We start from the raw sequence: 25282 nt of genomic DNA on the forward strand, positions 1-25282 counted from the left end.
TTTAAATTATTTTAAAGTCTTTAATTTGCACATTTAAAATCCACATTTACAGCTATTATCGTGTCTGGAAACAGGTACAGTCACTTGTAGTCAGTCAATTGTTGTTTGACGCAGCCAGGGTGAACATCCGGGAGACGCGAGCATGATCCCGCCCACTCCGTGTTTCCATTGGACGAGAGAGTCTTCTTATCAGCCGTAACAAATCCAATTCGTTTTCCCCCTGTCAATCACAGACATCATAATAGGCGGACACTTTCTTTCTTTTCAGTTATTGGTATTCTGTTTTAATGGGCCCTTTAAGCCGGTTTTCATGGCAACAAAAGCAATTAGTCGTGGCTCGAATAAATAAAGAAACGTGTAGTCTTATACCTCATAATCATAAACGGCGAAGGTGAAGGAAGACACTAGACAAGCTGGGAATCAACGGCATCCGTGAAGAGTTCGTTGGGCTGCAGCTGCTCATCTGCTAAAGCCATTAAATCGGAATTTAAACCCCTTTTATCGAAATGTTCTGTCAGGTTACAGTCCAGAGATGATCGCTTTTACCTTGTGAGGTAACTAGTTTGTTTTTGGGGTGCGTTGTGGCCGGGACATCAGCCAGTTCTCGTGTTGATCCAGGTGTCGCTCCCTTCAGATCTCTCCTGATGCTGTCAAGGTAAGATGACAACGAAAGAGAAAGGACAAAGCTGGTCGGATGGGACTTTGGATACTTTATTTAAATAATTTATTGATCGACTGCTGATTACGACATTTGTTCTGTTTAGATTAGTTATGAATACACAAATGTAACCTTCATTCAACGTAACAATTCACTGTGCATTTTCAGTTTATTTGAACCTTATTCAATAAATTATGTAACTGCTGCAAACTTATGTGCTAATTTAATACAAAATAGCTTAATGGCTCAGTGCTGCATCTGAATAAAAAATGGTTGTATTGTTTATTATAAGGCTAACATGAGTATTAACCCACACCTCTTTAATATTCCTCTTCTGAATAGTGTAACAAAAAAATAACAGAAGTTGCAAAAAATATAGTATCTATTACTGCTTAATTACCAAAAGTGTACAGGATTATTAAAGACCCTAGATATGTAATAGTGTCTTTTTCCTGTACTTCTATAAATTATATTTGTATGATTATTTAATATTTATATACGTTTACTATCACAGGATGTATATTTCTTTGTTTATTACAAGACAATTAAGTTCTCTGTTTATACAAATAAACACTATATGACATTGATTTTCTGTGTGACAGTGGTGAATTATTACATATTATAAATGCTTTTGCTTCCTCGACGTGACTGTTGTTTCAGTGATTGTCTTGATTTACATTTGACTTTGCTATTTGACAAAGAAACAACATGGAAGTAAACTATAGCTAGTGTAACACATGAACAGTATGATATGACTATTGTCATTTGGGTGTATTACTGAAATGATGTAAATTGTGCATTTATTTACACTCAACAAGTGCCTGAGAAAATACATATGTGTAGCTTGTGAGTAGATGTTATGTGTAGATTGTGTTGTGTGTAGCTCAATATTCGTTTGACAGCCAGTTGTGTCTCATAAAATTTCAGCGTGGAAGTAATGAATCCTGTTATATCATTTGTTGCATTATCTCTTTAATATGAAAAATAAAACATCAAAATATATAAGAATATATTCTATTCTATTATTTGGTTTTTTTTTGACACTATTGGGGCTTTTTGTAGTTTAATTTGTGATAAATATAGGTATGTAATAGTGATTGTTGAAACACACATGCATTTAAGGGTTAATATTTCTTTTCTTTTTTTCTAATATTATATCCCCTTTTCTCCCAATTTGGAATGCCCAATTCCCAATACTTAGTAGGTCCTCTTGGTGGCACGGTTACCTCAATCCGGGTGACGGAGGACAAGTCTCAGTTGCCTCCGCTTCTGAGATAGTCAATCTGCACATCTTATCACGTGGCTCGTTGTGCATGACACCGCGGAGACTCACAGCATGTGGAGGCTCATGCTACTCTCCGCATTCCACGCACAAATTTCCACGCGCCCCATTGAGAGCGAGAACCATAATCGTGACCACGAGGAGGTTACCCCATGTGAAACTACCCTCCCTAGCAACCGGGCCAATTTGGTTGCTTAGGAGACCTGGCTGGAGTCACTCAGCACACCCTGGATTCAAACTCGCATCTCCAGGGGTGGTAGTCAGTGTCAATACTTGCTGAGCAACCCAGGCCCCCCTTAAGGGTTAATATTAATGATTTTATTAATGTATAATATTGCTTGCCTGGTTACTTAAATTCTGCTGCTTTTTTTTTTTTTTTTTTTTTTTTTTTGAGATATGCTTAACAGGTTTAAGATGGTCAGTGCATGGATACTTCTGAAGTGAATATAGATTTTTCTAGTTTGGCTCTGCTTTAAAATATTTCATAGATATTGCTCTTTTGTAAATGCTTATATATGTCCACTGAGGGTCTTATTCAGAGACCTTTGCACACTAAAAAGTGTTACAATAGTTTGAATCAACTGCAATCTCGATTGAATGATTAAAAAATTATTATTTTCATAATTTATCATAATGGACTGAAAAGGATATGGAAATTAATTGGTGAAAAAGTGTCGGAACCACATTGATTTTAGGATATTTTGATGTATAATGCTCTATATCCTTCCTCTTCTCCACAGCCTCAATCTCCATGCATGATGTGTTCAGTCAGTGCCAGAGGTGGGATCACAACCCTTATTCTTCTACCTTGGGCATGGTTCATTGTTGTCTCTTCCTGAGCCCTGGCCTCCCCATGCAGAAATGACTGACAAGAGAAACCCACCATTTTTCAATGATGACAATGTAGACATGGTGCACTACAAGCTGCCCTTCAACGAGACCATGGAGCTGTTCATAGAGACACTGACAGGCACCTGCTTCCAGCTGCGCGTCTCACCCTTTGAAAAGGTCATCTCAGTCAAGGCCAAGATTCAGAGACTGGAGGGTAAGTGTCCTCTTTTTAACTGCTGCATTACTGTACACAACAACAAAGAATAGTCCTGCAAATGCTTAGGACAGAGAACAGTTCTGGTGGGACGGCTTTAGTGACAGGGCGACTCATGACTGGTCACTTGCCCAGTCCAAAGAAACCGTAACCATGCCAGCGAGCCTGGATCGGTACAGAACGATTCGGCAACTGTAACCGTTCAGACCGATGGTGGAAAGCGCCTAAAGCTCATTGGATAGTAGCAGGTTGTAGATACTGTAGAGCTATTTTAACCCTTAAATGCATACCTCAGCTCTTTACTGACCTGGGACCTCATTCCACCTCCTTTACCTCATACATTTTTTGGAGTTATGTCCCCACTTAATATTCCTAAACCTTTATCTTATGAATCGTTTAAAAAAAAAAAAAAAATCATTATATACAGTATATACTATATATATATATATATATATATATATATATATATATATATATATATATATATATATATATATATATATATATATATATATATATACATATATATACACTACCGGTCAAAAGTTTTGAAACACTCATTCTTTATTATAATTTTTTTTTTCACATTTTAGAATAATAGTAAAGTCATCAAAACTACGGAATAACATAAGTGGAACTATGGGAATTATGTTGTGACTAAATAAAATCCAAAATAAATCAAAATTGTGTTATATTTTAGCATCTTCAAAGTAGTCACCCTTTGCCTAGAATTTGCAGACATGTACTCTTGACATTTTCTCAACTTCTTGAGGTATCACCCTGGGATGCTTCTTAAACAGTATTGAAGGAGTTCCCATCTATGTTGGGCACTTATTGGCTGCTTTTCTTTATTATTTGGTCCAAGTCATCAATTTCAAAAACGTTTTTTTTAATTACATTTTAGTTTTATAATGAAATAAATTAATATGGTGGCACAATTATATTTTTGTCTACAAAACTAATTTCAAACATTTTAGCATACAACTTCAGATCAAAAGATTTTTAAGATCATGAGAAACATTTCAGTCAAGTGTTTCAAAATGTTTGACCGGTAGTGTAATTTTCTAATTGTCTTAAAAATGCTTTGAACATTTTAGACTATCTGGACATTTTGTAGATCTATTTGTGATAGATATACGTGCCGGGTTGCTAAAGACCCAAGATATATAATAATGTTTGGCGAAACACCCATGCATTTAAGGGTAATCATTCTTAATAAACATTCTTCTCATGTGACACAATAAAAGTCCACCTGTAGTTTTGAGGATAGGTTTCATTCCCAGTGGCCTATGTCTGAATTTTCATTCTGATTTGTAGCTTTAGAAGAAACCGAGTCATTTGACACGTCATTGGTTACTGACAAGCCTAGAGTAGTCAGAGTAATTGTGGTTGTTTAACAGATCCATTTATGCAGTTACACGTGATTCATCAGTTTAACACATGAGCAATCAAACAAGGAGATGAGAATGAATAGCTTCTCTCCCTCGCTCTAAATGCTGTCATTGTTATTACTCAGTAACTAAACTTGCTGCTCTTTCTCTCTCAATAAAGCATTTCCTGAATCACGTGGATTGGTTGAATGGTTGCAAACAGCTTTGTTCGAACAACTGTATGTCCCATTTAGAGGAGGTAAATGTAGCCTGTCTCTCAGGACCTGCACGTGAGCAAAACTTGACTTGACTGAGCAGTGTGCTACATTAGTTTAAAACATTAGTTTAAAAAAAGAGGGGAAATTGTCAGTCCAGACGGTTGTTCTGTACAGTACACACATCTTTAAACATGCCAGTCTCAGAGGTGCCTTGAGCACAGACTGTGTTCCTCTGAGGATCATTAGCATTGATGTGTTAGACAGCACCAGTTTCTCCAGATTCACCATGTCTGGTTCTCTGGCAGGAGTTAGCTTTAATAAAGGTGAGTTTATTTGCCATTCCACCCTGTGGATTACAGGTGAGGAAAGGCCTTGTTTTAGTTCGGTTATGTGCTTTTTGTGGCCAATCTTAGATTTCCTAATGCGCTCTGTATCTGGGGATGAAATGGCTGCCCCCTTTAACTGCATGTTGTCTAGAAATCAGGCATGGCTTGATAATTGGCCATTTATGGTCTTGTACAGACTGGCTGTGAAAAGCATTGAGACAGATATGTTATGTATTACATACAGAGAAAATATGCCCATACACTGGCCACGTGTATTTGGCCACTCTTACAAATGTATAAATATTTTTACATTATACAACAAAACCAGGTGGCATTAAGGCCACGTCCACACTAATCCGGTATGCTGTTATGGAGAGTGATTTCGAAAGTCTCAGTTTTCAGTGGAGGAAAATGCCGTTCCAGAAGGGATGGGCCGGTCGATCCTAAAATATCGATACTTTCGATACTGGTGTTGTATCAAGAATATTGATCCTCAATATTACTATTTAACTATTAATAATTATTATTTACCATGAAAATGAATGCATATCATAAGCTTCAAAGTAGAAAAAGAGAAGTAGGCAATATTAGTAAATAGTTGTGTAGGACAGGAACTAATTGTTCTTCCACTCATGTTAACGCGCAGAAGTGCTGAAAGACACAAGACGTGAATTAACATGACGTTTATTTTATTGGGTTTGTTTGTAGGTTTATTAAAACATTGGTAATGTTCTGTAATTGTTGTTTATTAATTATACCCTTGCGAAAATTAACCATGGCTTTACTATACTGCTATTTAAGTAACCATGACTGTAGTAACCACGACCGTAACCATAGTTGTTTGGAACCTATTGTTTTAATAGAATTATCAATGTTTTTTTTTATAGTAATATTCTGTTAACCATGATTTTAGTAACCATGGTCAGTTTTGTGGTTACTATGGTTTTACTACAAATACCGTGGTTAAACTATGGTTACTGTCACTGATCCATAATATAGATATAAAGTAGAGGTATACCGATATATTGGTTTTACCGATTAATTAGTGAGGATAGTTGCTTCTTCGGCAAATTACTCCCGATAGTTGGTCACAGATAGTTTTTTTTCATCAATAAACCTCATCTTTTTAAATATATATATTTGCATTCAGAAAGTATTCAGACCCTTTCATTTTTTCACATTTTGTTATGTTACAGCCTTATGCTAAACTGCTTTAAATTATAATTTTTTCACATCAATCTACAATCCATACCCCATAATCACAAAGCAAATTCAATTGAGTGGACATGATTTGGAAAGACACACACCTGTCTCACAGCTGAAAATGCATATCAGAGCAAAAACCAAGCCATGAGGTCAAAGGAACTGCCTGCAGAGCTCAGAGACAGGATTGTATTGAGGCACAGATCTGGGGAAGGCTACAAAATCATTGAAAGTTCCCAAGAGTACAGTGGCCTCCATAATTCTTAAATGGAAGAAGTTTGGAACAACCAGGACTCTTCCTAGAGCTGGCCGCCCGGCCAAACTGAGCAATCGGGGGAGAAGGGCCTTGGTAAGAGAGATGAACAAGAACCCGATGGTCACTCTGGTTGAGCTCCAGAGATCATGTATGGAGATGGGAGAAACTTGCAGAAGGACAACCATCACTGCAACACTCCACTGATCTGGGCTTTATGGCAGAGTGGCCAGACGGAAGCCTCTCCTCACGCAAGACACGCAAAAAGCACCTAAAGGACTCTCAGACTGTGAGAAACAAGATTCTCTGGTCTGATGAAATGAAGATTGAACTGTTTGGCCTCAATTCCAAGTGTCATGTCTGGAGGAAACCAGACACCGCTCATCTCTAGCGCAATACCATCCCAACAGTGAAACATGGTGGTGGTAGCATAATGCTGTGGGGGTGTTTTTCAGCGGCAGGGACTGGGGGACTGGTCAAGGTTGAAGGAAAGCTGAATGCAGCAAAATACAGAGATATCCTTTGAAAACCTGGTCCAGAGTGCTCAGAACCTCAGACTGGGCCAAATGTTCACCTTCCAGCAGGACAATGACCCTAAGCACACAGCCATGACAACGCAAGAGTGGCTTAGGGACAACTCTGTGAATGTCCTTGAGTGGTCCAGCCAGAGCCCAGACATGAACCCAATCGAACATCTCTGGAGACCTGAAAATGTCTGTCCACTGACGGTTCCCATCCAACCTGACAGAGCTTGAAAGGATCTGCAGAGAAGAATGGCAGAAAATTCCCAAATCCAGGTGTGCAAAGCTTGTCGCATCATACCCAAAAAGACTTGAGGCTATAAACGCTGCCAAAGGTGCTTCAAGTAAGTACTGAGTTAAGGGTCTGAATACTTATGCCAATGTGATATTTAAGTTTTTTCTTTTTAATAAATTTGCAGAGTTATCAAAAATCTGGTTTTTGCTTTGTCATTATGGGGTATTGAGTGTAGATTGATGTGAATTTTTTTTTTTTTTTTAAAGCATTTTAGCTTAAGGCTGCAACATAACAAAATGTGAAAAAAATGAAGGGGTCTGAATACTTTCTGAATGCACTGTATACTGTATATACAAAATTCTTCATCTGTCGAATACCCTGATCAGCCACAACATTAAAACCACCTGCCTAATATTGTGTAGGTCCCCCTCGTGCCGCCAAAACAGCGCCAACCTGCATCTCAGAATAGCATTCTGAGATGCTATTTTTCTCACCACAATTTTACAGTGTAGTTATCTGAGTTACCATAGACTTTGTCAGTTCGAACCAGTCCGGACATTCTCTGTTGACCTCTCTCATCAACAAGGCATTTCCGTCCACAGAACTGCCCCTCACTGGATGTTTTTTGTTTTTGGCACCATTATGAGTTACAGAAATACTCAAACCAGCCCATCTAGCACCAACAGTCATGCCACGGTCCAAATCACTGAGATCACATTTTTTCCCCATTCTGATGGTTGATGTGAACATTAACTGAAGCTCCTGACCCGTATCTGGATGATTTTATGCACTGCACTGCTGCCACACGATTGGCTGATTAGATAATCGCATGGATGATTGTTGGTGCCAGACGGGCTGGTTTGAGTATTTCCGTAACTGCTGATCTCCTGGGATTTTCACGCACAACAGTCTCTAAAATTTGGTGCCAGAAACAAAAAACGTCCAGAGAGCAGCAGTTCTGTGGATGGAAATGCCTTGTCGATGAGAGAGGTCAACAGAGAATGGCCAGACTGGTTCGAACTGCCAAAGTCTATGGTAACTCAGATAACCGCTCTGTACAATTGTGGTGAGAAGAATATAATCTCAGAATGCTATTCTGAGATGCGGGTTGGCGCTGTTTTGGCGGCACAAGGGGGACCTACACAATATTAGGCAGGTGGTTTTAATATTGTGGCTGATCGGTGTATATAGGCTTTAAAGAGCTTCCTTTTGTAATAACTAACATATATAGCATTGTAACAGAGCGAGTTCCCTGTTGTTTTTCAGGCTTGTTTATAGTTAAAAGTCCTGCGCTATGCACCAAATCTGAATTTTTCTGGTTATTATTTAGACTTTGGTTGCACACTAAACTGCTTTTGGGATTTTATTCATTTTGGACTCTTGTAGCCTCAATGTCTGTGCCCGTTATAGTAAGGAAAGACTAAGAAATTCATCATTCTATAAATCAATTTTAAAATAAACTATCGGCTGATTAATCGGTTATCTGCCTTTTCCACCACCTTGGTTATCATATTGGGAAAATCCACTATCTTTTGACATCTAATACATTGGTTGGTGTAGTAAAACCATGGTTAATTTTCGTAAAGTTAAACAAAACAGAAGTCTTATAATTTTCCATTTAAGGTCTATAAAAAATTTGATTTTAAAAATTAGATTTAAAATTTCCAATTTTATCCTAAATATTTGCAAAATTTGCAGATTCAGTTTGCAGTTGAATCATTTAATAGAGGTATCGGTATATGTATCGGCGATATTGGCCTTGATAATACTTGGTATCTGATCGCAGAGAAAATAAGTGTTATCGCCCATCCCTACGTTCCAGTGTGGATGAGAGGCGTAAAGTGATCAATGTGTTTTCAAAAGAAAACATATTAGTGTGGACATGGCCAAAGTCTTTCTGTCAAGTCAGTCCTCTGGCGGCCATTATAGGAATGCTCCCGGGAAGCTATTTCCAGTCATGAAAGTGCAGCTCCAATCTACTTGAATGGGGAAAGACCAAAATCTCCAAAATAGTTAGTCAAGATTACAATTAAAGAACATATTTCAAATCAGCAGTAAAATCTCATAACACTGGTATCATAAATTGTGCTTCTTTACCTCAGATTACGCTACAAAATGCTAATGCCCATGCGCATTCTTGAGTTGATTGACAGTTGTTGTCTGTATCTTAAAGGTGATTGGCTCTTTTACCTGGCAGGACTTCTTTTCTACATCCATTGACCGTTGGGCGTTCCAATTTCCCTGTCTCCGCTAAATAGTCTCCGACATGGCCATATTTTTAGTGATGGGAATTGTAAGGAATTTAACGATTCCAGTTCAGTTTACAATTCCTTTTAACGATTCTGGTTCCATTAAAGTTTATTTTAGTTATTTTGAGGAAGAAATATTTGGAAATAATAAATGCAGTTAATATTGGATTTACTGCCTTCAGCAGCATGTTACAAAATGAGATCATTTCAGAACAGAATCTTGCAAAAGGTGTTTATGCAGATTTACGCAGAAGTTATTTTATTCATTCTTTTTTAATTAATCACCACTAATTACAACAAAACTCATTAGTAACAATTATTGTTTATTTTCGAGTCTGACATTACGAAATGAATGACTTGGGGTTCAGTAAGTTATTTATTTAAAAGATGCGGCTGATAACAGTTATTCATTCAGGAGGTAGTGCTTGTATGTTTCCAGTGTAGAATCAAAAGAATTGGCACATAACAGTCGTTTGTTCGGGAATTTGACTACTTCAAAGTGTCTTGACGCATCCATTAATTATCACCTTGAGACCTTTTAAAAATAACTTAAAAATGACCTTAATTCCAAAAATGTCTCAGAAAAGTTCGTTCTGAGAAAAGGTCTAGCTTCCTTTGTTTGCAGATGCCACTTGGTTACATTTTTTATATCTAATAAAATTACATTCAGTTGTGACAGTAGTGTCTGAATATTTTTGTGGGGCCACTGTATGAAGTGTGTTTGCAAACATCCATGTAAGTAATAAAGAAGATATTTGTTGATGCACACTCAGTCTGTGTGCGGTTTAAAGGGCATGACTAGGCATGTCTCTGAATAATGGGCAAGCTACACATCCACCCATTGCAATACACATCATCACACATGCACGCACGCAAACACACACACACACACACACACACACACACACTAATCATCTGACCACTACACACTGTTATGTCAGTCTGCTCACTGATCCTGTCTAGAAAACTACCCCTCTGGGATTGGATACCAGTTTTGTGTTGCATGGGTGAGTACTGGTGTCGTATTAACCTTTACACCCCATAAAGGCACATCTATTCACTTAATCACCGGCCAGTGCAAGCGTTTGAAAACTTTAATTGGTAAACTTACAGTAGCTTTATGTCCAGATGCAGCATTTGCATTCACATTCCTAAGTGTGTTACACAATAGGCATAGAAAAGTAAAAAAAATGACCAACATAATTCTAGAGTCACCAGAATAACCTTTGAAATGGTTATAGATTGATATTATAGAAAATTCAAACATTTTTTAAAGGGTTTCTTGTGTCATTACAGTATCTCTTCTGACCATTTTGATATAGGCAAACTAGATCTTGGAGATGACATGATTCTTCTTTTATTTGGTGTACACAGGGGGGCAGATCTGAGTCATAGTTGCTCTGCTGCTGGCTAATTGATACTGTAGTACATCAGTGGTGAATTTCTTTGCATTTTCACAGAACTGATTCTTTTGAACTGTTATATTTCATAAATGAATGGCACAAAAACACCAATTTAATGGCTCATTTGAGTCATCAAACAAAAGTGTCCAGAGTCCAGTGATAAATCAGTGGCTTAACGGTTAAATATTTATCTTTTAAAATATTTCTGTCTGGCAGGGAAATTAGAAGAAGAAGGTGGAGCAAAGTAGCAGGAAGTTATCTTTAATTGGTTAGATAAGGGATGGGCAATTTTGAAGGGGGCGAGGGCCAAATTTTTTCTCCATTCTGCCAAGGGGCTGGATTACAAATCCGCACACTAACAATGTTCACCCCTTTACTCAGTTTCCTCCTTCTTGTGGGTAATCTATGCACAACTAATGCAATGTTCTTTTAAAGATTTTGTTCTATATTAACATTTATATTTAACAATATTTATTAAAACTAATGTAATTATTTTGTAACTTGCGTTTTTACTAAAACATGCCATTCACATGTACAAATTCATGTTCAGTTGACAAGCAATATACTTCAGACTTACATTTTCAAGAAAATGTATCTCATTTGCATTGTCTACATTTGCAACAGACAAACACACAAATGAACAGACAACATTTTCAACCCCACCTCATAAAACAGCTTATAGGTATTAGTTCAAATCTAAATATTATCATCAATAACAATACTGGATACAAGAACATATCATTGCAGTGCATTAATACAAAAGATTTCAGCACCACAACAAACAGAGAACATTCTCTCTATTCGCAAGACTTTTCAACAATCAGTCAGGCATCTCAATCACGCATTTCTTCAAAGTTTCTCCCTCTTATAACAACTTTTTCATTTTTCGCAAACATGAGCGAAACATTAGATGTCTTTGGTGATTCCCGCACTGTCACGGATTTCATAAAAACTTTTGATGCCTGTGCCTGTGAGGAGAGTAGCTCTGGTGTATGTATCTCTCATGCTGTATGCCTCTTTGATCACTTGATCAATGGTGTATTTGCGAATCAAATTGAAATCTTTAATGACAGATTTCGTATCCAGGCAAACAAAAGACATGGGTTCCACCTGCGTACATTAACAATAGCGCGCACTATGTCGCTGACAAGCTGAGGTAAAATTTAGCTCAATTTACCTTATAAATGATGAGCAAGTGTAAGATGTTGCAGGCTAGAATCCTAGAGGGATCGGCAGGTCTGCTAAGAACAAGCGACCTCTTCTGGTCAATAGTTGTAATAACATCATAAACTGAATGCAGTCTTTACATAATCCCTTTTTCAAAGAAATAAAATCAATCCTTAGTCTTGTCCGACGGGCTATATTCAACGATACAGAGGGCCGTATACGGCCCACGGGTCACCAGTTGCCTATCCCTGGGTTAGATGTAATGATACAAATCTCTCTGGGTAAAATTCTGCCGCATTTGATTTAACTCGGAAAAGTCGGAATTTCCAACTTCCTACTTTGAAAAGTGCAGTGGAAATCCACAATTCCGATTTCGCCAAGATGCAGGAGTGTGATGTCACGCAAACATGTTGTCACACTGAATATTGACAGTTATTGATCAGCATTTACTTTTTCAGCTAATATAAACACATTACATTACATTACATCGGAGATATGAAGTAGGAATATCCCACATCCGAATTTGAATGGAATGCACCAGAAGAACAAGCTGCGAACTTTCCCCTCATTAGACACAGCTGTAAGCCAACAGCATTTGCTATTTTGCACATTTTATTTCATTGGTTAAATTCTTTCCATTCTGTCCCACTCACCATTCTTGAATTCAATGTATTCATATTTGTTGTCAAATTGTAAGATTTTTATAATCAAATATAAAGACATTCTATTAAAATTCTTGTGTAAAATAAATGATCATTCTATTCCACATTGTATCCCATATAGGTTAATATTTTGGGGATATGCTTATCCATGCATCATATTTTAATATTATTTAATAGTATGGATTACTAACCCGTGAACATTTAATATATTATGTGGGTTAGGGTTAGGTGGAGGTATGGTGGATTTTGTGTCTCCTCCATGATACCTAAAGGGTTCCATATGAGCAATGTAAAGTAACAATATGAAATATTTAAAGTCCTGACCCATCTTTGAAATCTGTTCCTTTGGAAGATAATCAAAAGCCTTTTGTAAGGGCTCAAAGGTGTGAAAATTATTAATGTCACTGGGCATTGATTTTTATTTCTCATAAAATGGCAACGGTTGGGGATTATTTTCTTTGCTTTTTCAGTTTGCCTCCAATGATTACAGTTCAGAAACTTTCCATTTGATGAGCCAATAACTGCAGTCAGATGTCCACCTCATGTTCCAGTTGTCCTGCAATAGCTCTTTTGTTTGTGCCTCTTTAGTCTGATGAAGTACTTTAAAGATTAAATAATTGGTTAGTCTCGCTCTGGTCTGTATGGTTGAATGTTTATTATAGACTAATGACATTGTTTTTGTCACAGGCATTCCTGTCTCTCAGCAACATTTGATTTGGAATGGTATGGAACTTGAAGATGAGTACTGCTTGCATGATTACAGGTAAGTTGTTTCCAGACAGTTTTTTTGTTATTAAAAAAAGTCAAATAAGCTCAATTGGCCTATGTTCCACTAAACATGACAACGGCACTGATGTTTAAAGTGTTTTCGATCATTCTGCTGACGGAACATTGAAAAAACATCTTTCAAAATTTTTTAATTTTCACAAAAACATGAGTTGTGGAAAATAAGATGTGATAGGAGCTTTATACAGCTTAATACAGTGCCTGCCATTTAATAGACTGTGGGCCTCATTCATGAAACACGAGCAGAATTAATTTTTGTGTAAATTGTTTGTAAAGCCAGTCTTACGTAATACGAAAGTTTACGTATTTTCAAAACGTTAGTCGGTACGAACAAAATTTACACTTGCTCCCGACCATGTGTAAATCGTGCGTAAGACATCTGAATGTGTTGGGTTCTTTCAGACAAACTGCCATTACTACTTTTTGATAGAATTAAAATTAAATAAGTAATGGAAAAAATTATTAATAATTACATTTGTGAAATTAACCTTAAAAAATAACATAATAAAAAAATAAAAATAAAAAAAACCTTTTATTTTTAAACGTTTCTCTGCTGCTTGCATTTATTTTTTCAATGTATAGTTTTTTCCCCCAACTCTGCTTATTACCAGCAGAAGTTCTTGACATGGGTTTGCATTTAATTTTCTCGAGATAAATAATAATAATAATAATAATAATAATAATAATAATGCCCTCTAACGTGACTGGCTGGAATGTTTTTTTTTTTTTATTTGATATAAGCTCTATTATTTAGATTTCGTAATTTAGTATAGGCATTGGTAAATCACGTTCAGCTGACGTATGGTCAGTGGTAAAACCATACATTAACACATCGCGGGCAGGTGCATAAACAACACAACGGGAAAAATAGGAAGAGCTTGCTCTTCCACCGCACACTGTCGTATAGCTTTTAAATCTGCAATATCTTACAGCGTTTCAGTCAAAGACCTTCTTCAGGCATTCTGTCAGTTTCCTTGAAGATTGTTCTTGTTGCAAGTGAAAAAGAACCTCTGATGACAGCAAAGATGAATGTAAGTTCCTCACTTTCTTTTTAGATGTGAGTGTTTGCTAAATCAATATCAATATAAGAGAATGCACTACATAAAAAAAAAAAAAAACTTTTATTACTGTTCGCATATATGTTAAAAGCTTCCTATTCTCATTTACTAGCGAGTCTAAAGCCTTCCTTATATGGCATTTTCATGGGCGTGGTTTATGATAATTGTGAATGAACGTGCACGTGCGCTCTTACGAATGTCTTCAATTCAGTAACATACACAAGTTGTACTCCAAATCCGTGGAATACCAAGCATTCGTGAATCTGTCGGAAAAGTTTTCGGGAAGCTCCATTTTACACGGAAATTACTCTCAATTCTTTTGTATATTTACAAAATTTTCATGAGTGATGTCCAATAAGTCTATCCCTCACAGCCTCGTTTTCATTCACATCAAAAATCAAATGGCACTGAGGCGCTACTGTGAATAAGGTCTACTGATCTAAAAGAGTTAAAGGAATTGTCCACCCCAGAAATGAACATAATATCATAATTTAATCACACTTATGTATGGTTTTCTTTCCACAAACTTTTTTGACTTTCTTTTGTGGAACACAAATGGACATATTTTGAAGAATGTCCAAGCTGCACAAGAGCTATGGCGGAGGGGAATGTACTATAGCAGATGGACTACTTTTTTGTTCTTTTTTTGGATCTTGACAGCTCATAGTCACATTATACTTTCATTGTATGGAAAAAGCAGAATGTCCTGTCTTCCATACTGTTTTCCATACAAAGAAAGTATAATGTGACTATGGACAAAATCCAAAAAAAGACAAAAAAGTAGTCCATATGAGTCCATATATATGTACTACAGTATATTCTCCCCCGCCATAGCTCTTGAACAGCTTGAACATTCTTCATAAAATCTCTTTTTGTGTTCCACAGAAGAGAGGAAGTCATTCAAAAGGGTTTGGACCATAATGATGGTTAATGATGACAGAATTGACATTATTATGTGAACTAGCCCTTTAAAAGCAGCCACTTCTGTCAAGGAGGCTGGCTCAATCTGGAGGTGACAGATGGTGGATTTTTCATAAATTCTTGTCAGTTAATGTTCCACATGGAGGCTTTCTGGGAAGATATTGTGTGGCTGGGTAGCACTTATCGTGCTTCAGATGTTAAGTGAAGAAGTGTGGGAATATTTTTGAGTTTGTGGGAACTCTTATATGAGGCAGAATTACAGACTTGTAATGCTGCTGCCTGCTTTGAGTTTTGCCGTGGTTGTGTTTTCAGCATCACTGAGGGCTGCACTCTTAAGCTGGTCCTCGCCATGAGGGGAGGGCCTGTAAACACCAGACGAGGTGCGTTTCCACCACTGACTAAACAATAACTAATGCTATTGCAGGAGGGATACTGGGGGAAATTTTAACCTTTTATTTTTTACATTTTCCTTCATAACTTTATGACTACTGTAAGTCTACCTTTATATTTCTATCTAAGAAATATATATATGTGGAAACCGCAGTAGTACCTTTAAAATATTTGCATTAAAAAAGATCATAATTTTAAAATTAAAGCTGAAGTGTGTAACTTTTTTGGTATTAAAAATCTTTCTTCTACCCCAGCTTAATATGCAGAGGCAACTTTATGTAAGCCATTTGTAGGTTAATTTTCTCGAAAACTGAAAACTGTGTTTCTGTTGTGCTATAAAAATTCCTCTGTTTCTTTTGAGTGACCCATCCAGCCCGACACAACAACATTGACTCAACCAATAGTGCGATATGGGGGTGAGACTATCTGTTTGTTCGATCAACAGCAAACAGGGGGCATATTAGGAAAGCTGTTTGAAAACAATGTTTATTTTTGCAGTTCTGTTCAGTGGCGCTAGTGGCGTAGAAATTACACACTTTAGCTTTAATACAAAAAGTTAGAATGTATCTCAAATTAGAACTGAATTGTTTGTTCCTTTATTTGATACTTATTCTTTTAGCTGTGAGGAATAATGTGTTTAAAGCAAACGTGTTATTGAGACACATGTTCTAATTATTGTTATGAGCAAAATCTTTTTTTTTTTTCTAAGCTATATTGATCAGCAGACGAGTCAAGAACAGTCTTTACATAGTTACTATAATAATGGCTATGTGCCATTGTGCAATGGTTTTGAAATGTGAGGCCCAGTAAAAAACATCGCTCATTACTATTCTGGGAAGCGTGCAGGCACTCAGTTAGTTAACAGTGTGATATTGATTAGTATGACCCGCATCCTGTTTCCTCTGGTTACCTGCAGTGACAGTGACTGATGACTCTGTGAGGGAGATCTCTGACTGCCTCAACACAGGAAGAGAGGAGATGTGGGAAAAATCTCTGCCTAATAAACAGGTCACTTTCCTGGTGTACCGAGAGGGAGATCAGCTCAATTTCTTCCGAGTGGTGGACAAAGGAAATGGAACACTCACACCTGTGTCTGAATCATTGAGGTCAGTTCAAAGTATAGAAATTACATGTAAAGAGAAACAACTCTGTCCACACTGTGCTCTGATTCCCCATTACAGATAAAAGCAGATCTAGCAGAACAACAGTTTTCATATTTTATGTGTGCATTTTTACTGATGTTAAGGCAGATGCACAAACTGGCATACTAAAAGGGATAGTTCACCCAAAAATGAACATTCTGTCATTATTTACTCACCCACATGTCATTCCTAACCCATATGCTGTTATATCTTTCAGTGGAATACAAAAGTGTCATGCAGCTCTTTTTCATACAATGTCAATTCATAGTGACCATAAAGGATAATTAATATAATAATTAATAATTTTCTTTACTTATCACACATTTGCACATATACAGTGAAATTCTTCTTTTTCACATATCCCAGCTAGGCTGGGGTCAGAGTGCAGGGTCAGCCATGTTACAGCGCCCCTGGAGCAGATAGGGTCAAGGGCCTTGCTCAAGGGCCCAACAGTGGCATCTTGGCGGTGCTAGGGCTTGAACCCCCGACCTTCTGATCAGTAACCCAGAGCCTTAACCCCTGAGCTACCACTGCCCCTAAAAAGCTCCTCAAAGGACAAAAACACCATGAAAGCACCAAAAAATTAGCCCTATTAGCCATAAACAATTATCCTTTTGTGCTACATTACAAGTCACATGATAAATTCGTTTGACAAATGACAAGAACTTAAGTCGTTATTCACCGAAAATCTTGCCCTCCACTGTAGCTCTCAAATAAAATGTGGCGCTATGTCAAATGTCAAAACATCAAAAAGACATGTCAGGCTTGATGTCAATGACGTTTGATGCTTGGTCACAACATACAAGAGAATCAATGACGTTTTATGTCATGGGCATGCACCATTTTTTATTTGGGCTATGGCGGAAAGGAACATTTTCTAAAATTCTCATTTTGTGTTTTAGAAAAAAATGAAACAGTTTTAAAAAAATGAACGATTTTTCAATTTTTGGGTAAACCATTCCTTTAAAATATAATTTACTGATGGTCTCTGTCATATACAGTACTATGAAGCTCTTTCATAGGAAATCTATTTCTATAGGCCAGCTACAGAATATTTACCACAGAACATGAAACTGATAAGAGCTTCCTTGTTTTGTTTCAAATTATCTTTAATGATTGTTAGGGGTAGAGGGAACTGTAGTGTTGTAATCAGCTGTTGTTGCTTCATTAACCCCAGGTCATCCTGATAATCAGTTAGACCAAAAAGTTTTCGGCACAGCTTAGAGACTTTTCACTAAACACTACTCGTTATATATTTATATTATGTGTAAAGACCCAAAATTACATTTATTCATAACAGCACTATTAAACAGAGAAAATGGAAGAGTTTGTGCTTGCATGTTGTTTCAGTGGTGGCTCTGTGCACAATGTGTACACAGAAGAGGAGGAGGATTCAGAGGCCGCATCTTTACAACAGCAGATGCTGGAAAACTCCATCACAATGAACAAGATGAAGCTGCTCAAGGCTAAGATGGAGAATATGAACCTTAACAAAAAGGTACAACATCAGGCAGAGCAGACGCATGCTCATTTTATCTTTTCTTACAGGAAGTGCGTGAAACAACAGTTCAAACCAAATCCACATCTTATCCTCAAGGCATGAAGCTCCTTACTCTCAAACACATCTGATTAGATTTGTCAGTGAGTGTCGCCCATCCCACGCTGTGTCTGAATAACTGGCGCAGTAGTAACTACAAGCTCAGCAGATTGGCACATGGAGTTAATTATTCACACTCAACTATGCATAGATGTCTTGATCCATTTATTTTCTCTATCTGCAGAAAATCATTTTTATTACTGTTATCCTCTTCTCCATTGCTGTTAAGTTTGAATGCATGCACTGTTGAAGTCAACATTATGGTTTTGGTCATTCCGCCCACCCCTAATCATAGATTTAGTCTCGTTAGATTTGTCTCCATTTATTTTCCTTATTTTCATAATATTGTTTGTTTTTATTGTTTTCTTGTGCGTTTGTCAGCCCAAGAAGATCGCTAAGTTAAAAGTCAGACCTCCAGTGGCTCCACGGCCTTGCAGTGGTTCGCCTGGCTCTGCCCGACTCCACCAAATGTATCGGGTCCTTCCTCAGATAGGCCATGCCTCTTTAACACATCTACCTCCAATCGGTGATCAGCAGCAACCAGCAGCCTCCTCCCCTGCTGTTGGTTCCTCCCCCCTATCATTTACTTCTCTCTCAAGTCCCACTTCCGCAAGCCGAGCTCATGCTTCCTCTGCAACATCCAGCATGTATATGCTACAGGCTGAGGAACCATGGGACAATCCAGTGCCACGGAAGATCAGACTCCCTCCCAAAGTGTCCAGGTTGGATATAAGAAGGTCTAAAGTTATGAGGGACTGTGTGTACCCACCTGTATCTCTTCTATCCAGCCCAGGAGTTCAAGATGAGGTAGATCTCCAAAGTGACAGACTAACATTAGCGGAGAACTCAACCTTTATTGAGCCTCCCAAACCTATTCCGTTCAATCTTCCTGAGCCCTTGAGTCTAGATGTGCCTGTGCAGCATGAACGAAGTATGAACTCTATTGGGGCTGTGGCAGAACCCAACAATGCAGCTCCTCTTCTTTCCCAAGCCATCAACTCAAACCTAATCGGCAAATGGGCAATAGGCAAAGAAAGGCTTGAGTCCCAACCTGACGGACATGTAATGAGCTCCCTGCACCTCCCATCTGACCCTCACCTGCCTCCTCACATACCACAGCACTTTGAGTTCCCGGGTTCCTCGTTGCAGCCCAGTCCAGCCCCTGCCCTCCTCAGAACCGGCAGCAGCCCTCCTCATACTATCAGCTCCCCCTCACGGACCACATGTGTACAAGGGGTCAAAGTTGATCCATGTGACAAGCGCTCAGAGGTGATCTCCAAAAGCGAGGCCCAGGACATTACCAAGATGGCCAATAAAGCCTCCAAGAAGCCACTGGGCTCGGTGAACAATGCAGAATTCCTGGCCTCGCTGGCAGGAACTGGTGGTCAGGAGGCCCTGGGAGGGCCTTTTGCACTGGGCAGGTTATATGGTACAGCCGCCCCCCTACCAACCAACATCCATCTGTTGCAGGAAGACCTGCTGAGGAAGATCTCCCCCCTACACAGAACAGCTGCATACACGGTAAGTTGCAGCCGTGGCCTCTACTGTTGCTTTTACACATCTCCCCTTTTATTCAGCATCAAAAAGCTGATATTTATTTGATATCAGTGGGCTATAAGGAGAAACACTTTTGCTTTAACTCAATATGACATGTGAATTCTGTCGTGCAGATTAGTACAATAGTAGAGTATGTAAGCTGTTATAAAAAGAAACATGGTGCATACTAGTAGGCTTGTCGTGATTATTAAATAATTGTCTGATCACGATTATTTAATGGAACCGTGTTTATTTAGGATAACCGTTATGTTATTGCATTAAGTGGGCATGAACTCCACCCATCTCACTAAGCCACACTGCTGGCCGCACTCAGAGCAGGTCCTGAAGAGCTCATGAAGATGAACCGCTTATGGAGTGCTCTGATGCTTGCGCTGTCTGCGGATGCTCATTCCTAACTCCCGCCAAAATATAAGCAAGGATTTTGATAGTGAATGCAAAGCGCTTCGGTTTCACTTTCATTTCATGTTTGGGTTATGGCAGATGTTCTTGGTCATTGCGGAAACACATATAGAGTAGGGTCCTATTTTTAGAGCTGGCGCTAAGCTTAGCGCTATGCCATAAGTCATACTCTCAAAGACAATTGGCATGGCCAGGAAGTTTTGATATTTTTGTGAAAGCATGCGCTAAGTCTAGACACAAGTGGGTTAGGTGAAATTGTGTGCGCAAAGCGCTAATGGGCTGGGTCAAGTGCAGTTTAGTTCAGAGGTTTTCTCCGGTTATTCCAACATCTGCGTCCTATTATATAGTCTGTCAAACACCAGCGATATAAACAAAGACAGCACATTTATAAGAAATTGGTAGTGTGAATGTACGCAATGAATTAGAAGAATAGAAATATGGATTCACAATCTTTTGTGCATTAACTGCTTCCCTGCTGAATGTCAGGCATATTTTTATGACAGTGACACGGTCCTTTTATATGCATGGAAAATGTGGTTCTCATCAGGATTTGTATTTATGCTCCGTTAAATTATAGACAATGTAAGGATTATTAATCTTTTTCATCTACTGACACATATCATGGCTAGTATTAACAGTGATTGTATCGGAACGCACTTCACTTCTACTGGTTGAATTGGATTTATTGAAACACGAAAAAATGTAACCCCAGATATTTCTAAATTCAAATTACACACCGGACGAAACGAAAATATAATCAAAGTAAGAAGTGATCAAAAATATAATTCCAAATCCAAACATTTTACTCCCTTCAACTTCCACCAACCCCTTTTGCAGTGACTTAAAATCACTCTACGACAACAGGTGGAAAAATACCAATACAAAGTAGATCATAAATACAACTGTAAATATAAACATAATAATAATGTGAAAAATAAATCACGACCTAAAGATAGTTCAACAAGAATCATTTGATATTCCACTTTATTGGAAGATTAACTTTATTACCAACTGCTGGTGAAATCTCCAAACTGCAAATACTATGCTACAAAGCAAATTGCGCTTTGCGCCACTTCATTAACATACAATACACCCACAGTTTGCACACATACACCCACAGATAGAGCAAACACTACTACCCATGGCCACTTGCACTTTATGCTGGCACAAAAATTGCACTTCGAATTAGTGCTCTCACAAAAATTGGATAAAACGTGCACGATCGTAGGGCGTAGTGCTGCACTTTGCGCGCTCATGAAAATAGAGCCCACAGTGTTAATAACTCGCAGTGATAAAAAGGAGATGGAGACTAGCTTATACTCTGGATGTGATTGAATGAAAAAACATGTTTTCAAATTTCAAAGGTCTTCCTTCATGTGAAAAAAGGGCTTGAAGGGCTTGTAATATTTTAGTATTGCATAATATAATACAATACAACACAACACAATAGCTATTCAGGTTGGCTGGGTTTCAAAAACAGACAATTAATTGTCAACCAAATAATCGTGTTAATAATTCATAATAGTGACAGCCCTTGTGCATATATACAGGATATAAAACAGATTACAATTGCAATTCATTAATTTTGACATTTCAGCTCATGAGAATAGCGCTAGGGCAATTTTGTGAATGCTTTATCAATCGAAATCTTGTCGTTGCAGCCATCAAGCTCATCAACCGGACTCTCCAGTTCAATAAAGAGATCAGGTGAGTGGGTTGACATTATAATCAGAGTGTGCTGTTCATGTGAAATGAATCATGCAGAATACCATCTCATAGCACTGCTCAATATCACAAAGCAACTTTTTAAAAGTTGCTGCTGACAGTAATGTCATCTATGGCGATTATCGTCCATTTGTCTCACTTTTCCACTCTTCGATATTTTAAACATATTTTCACCAGTCTTCCTCATGGTTGTGAAACTGCTTCCACAGACTACTGCTTTATTTCAGTGCTGCACATTCCTTAGAGGCCATTCTTGCATTTTTTAAAAAGCTATATGCAGCGCAACAAGTAGAACCAAATACAGGTTTCTCGAGATACTGAAAAAGAAAAATTTTAAATGTCACCAATCTATTGGGTAACACACAGAGGCTTTGGCCAAAAAAGGCATTATTGCTAGTGGCACTGCTCAGAACATATCTATTAATAGATATTTTGCTATTTTGAGAGTTAAGAATCTTTTAATTTTTTTTATTTAATTATTATTTTTTGTACATAAATTATAGGAGGGATACAATAACACATTTAAACACAGAAGCTTTTAAGTGAAGTGTGTAATTTATGCATCACTGTTGTCACACAGTGGAAATCCTGCTCATAGCTTATTTGTAGATTTCTCTGCTAATCAAAAAAATTCACCATCATACAGAGAAGAACTGCTGACTGAAACCAAGAAACAGGAAATGAATACCACAACACAGTCAAATAAATAATTATTCACATGATCACACATATACAAAAACATACATGTGAAATTGCACACATTTTCAACCCACTGATTCTTAGAGAGACCTTGTGCCATGATTGTACACTTAAGAGCCTGGATGATGGTTTTGCAACAGTTGATGCTGCTTTTTCATTTGGGAAATGGTCTCTGACATTTTACTGCCAGTCTTTCAGAGCGTCTGAATGTTATGACACATTTTAGATTGTCAGTGCCTTGAAAATACAAAGGTGATGGCAAATAACAGAGTAGATAACACTGCCAAGTACATGACTGGAAATCCAATCTCATGCCCCGGTGCTTGGCTGAGTGCTTCTGCCTGCCATTACGCCACATGTTTGTTTTTGTCATAAAGATAAGGTGTAAGTTAAAGACATGTTTTGGCTTATTCCTTGCATATTCTAACAGCCATTAATATTTTAACATTTAAAAAGAGCACCATCTTTGTTAATACATTATTTGAAATTAAGACTGAGAGGTTCGCTAATGCCCAATAGAGCAGACTACACAAATGAGCATTTTTGTCTTTAAATCTGTACTTTATTGGTGTTGTGATTGTAATAACTGTTTTTTTATTTCTTTGTTTATCTTTGTATTTGTAAATGTCGGTTCAGGCACTCCAACACATCACTTACCCCCTATGAAAGTTCCCACTGGAACAAAGAAGAAGAGTTCAAAGCACTGCTTCCTGTGTGGGAAGAAGACTGGGTTAGCCACTAGCTATGAATGCAGGTACAGTACTTCAATGGGTGTTTTCTCTCTACGTCTCACTTAGTATGAGTTTATTACTTTATAATGGGGAAAGTTATTGTATGTCTGTAATCTGTAAGGGAAGTATGCACTTACTTTGGTGTGTGCGCACATGTGCACATTACCTAACAGGACAAAGCTAATTTTGTACAGAGGTAATCATTTCAAATGGTTTACACACTGTATAAGTCATGTATTGATGATAACGCCATCTGTGACTGCCTCCAGTTTCTCTGTATATTTAGGGGGACATACTGTATATATACATATACAGTAAATATCTAATTATTGTGCTGCTCATAAAGATATGTTTATTTCTTTTTTTTAAGGTGTGGGAACATCTTCTGTTCCATGCACCGTTATCCAGAGACCCACGACTGCACTTACGACTACAAAAGCGCAGGCCGACGATTTCTACAGGAGACCAACCCCATCATAAGTGCACCAAAGCTGCCCAAAATATAAAGGCATGCATTGCACACACGAGGGAAGAGATTACATGTATTTGATCATCTATTAAAATAGAGAAAAACCTTGAACACCAATGTGTGCTTTTATTACCATGTTTGCTTAATATATAGTCCGAACTGTAAACGAGAGAAAAAACAGTGCTCACTCCTTAGCCGTTCCCTCAGAAAATGTACCTTTGTCTACTGTCTTTATACAGTATTAATGAAAAAAGTAGAAAACCCTGCATGTAAATAGATAGTTTCTAAAAAAATATTTCTTTCATGCAACAAACTTTTAAAGAAGCAAAATACACAGCTCAAATCATATCTATTTACATACATTTTTCTGTGGGTTCTGATCAATTTTCATGACAAGTCTTGCAGAGATGCTCTTTAGTAATGCTGAATATCTCTTGTGGAGATTGGGTTTGGTATGGGAGGGGTTGAGCTATGTGCCGTTAGTTTCCTGTTATATTGTTCGGTAACACTTTTTACAATAAGGTTTCATTCGTTAAGAACAGTTCATTCATTAGGTATCATGAACTAACAATAAACATATTTTTTACAGCATTTATTAATCTTTGTTAATGTTAGTTAATGAAAATACAATTGTTCATTGTTAGTTCATAGTCCATTAACTAATGATAACCTATACAACTTTTGATTTAAAAAATGTATTAATAAATGCTGTAAAAGTAGCCTATTATTCACTGTTAGTTCATTTTAACTAATGTTGTTAACTAATGTTAACAAATGGAACCTTACTGTAAAGTGTTACTGAATGTTCTTATATTTCTTACTCATTTCTACTATTCTCCGAGTCAATTATGTCCAGCAACACTCTACCAAGCAATGTACACTCATGTTATAAAAAGACTGTTTATCCATGGTTCACTTTGGGTGCTAGTATAAAGAATATAGGCTACTGTATATCAGCTGAGCTGTACACACTACACTATGCAGTAATACCATGTAGAATTCAAAAATATGTTTTCAAGGGCTTGTCATGATAATACGTGAACACTCGACTGGTTGCCATGATGAATGTTCCTTGTACCTTAGTATTTGAAAAATTGCTCAGAAAAGGCAGCAGTTATTATTTACGCTTTTTCTGTAATTGACTGGTGATGAACCTAATAAAAATACTTGTGTTTCATTTGATTTTTTGATTTTTATTCATTTTCGAGTTTTTTGT

The 25282-nt window shown here is 37.6% G+C and overlaps 1 protein-coding gene across 1 annotated transcript; it reads left to right on the top strand.

Moving 5' to 3' along the window:
* The first annotated feature begins 234 nt into the window (after positions 1-234).
* On the top strand, positions 235-25243 carry LOC127411908 (AN1-type zinc finger protein 4-like). Its single transcript, XM_051647798.1, has 10 exons — positions 235-655; positions 2681-2985; positions 13280-13355; positions 15670-15737; positions 16664-16853; positions 18240-18387; positions 18868-20007; positions 22104-22149; positions 23503-23620; positions 23968-25243. Exons 2-10 carry the CDS (start codon positions 2802-2804, stop codon positions 24101-24103), a joined length of 2106 nt encoding a protein of 701 aa, XP_051503758.1. The 5' UTR covers positions 235-655; positions 2681-2801; the 3' UTR covers positions 24104-25243.
* The last annotated feature ends 39 nt before the right edge of the window (positions 25244-25282 follow it).

Source organism: Myxocyprinus asiaticus, chromosome 21 (assembly GCF_019703515.2).
Source record: "Myxocyprinus asiaticus isolate MX2 ecotype Aquarium Trade chromosome 21, UBuf_Myxa_2, whole genome shotgun sequence".
Taxonomy (NCBI): domain Eukaryota; kingdom Metazoa; phylum Chordata; class Actinopteri; order Cypriniformes; family Catostomidae; genus Myxocyprinus; species Myxocyprinus asiaticus.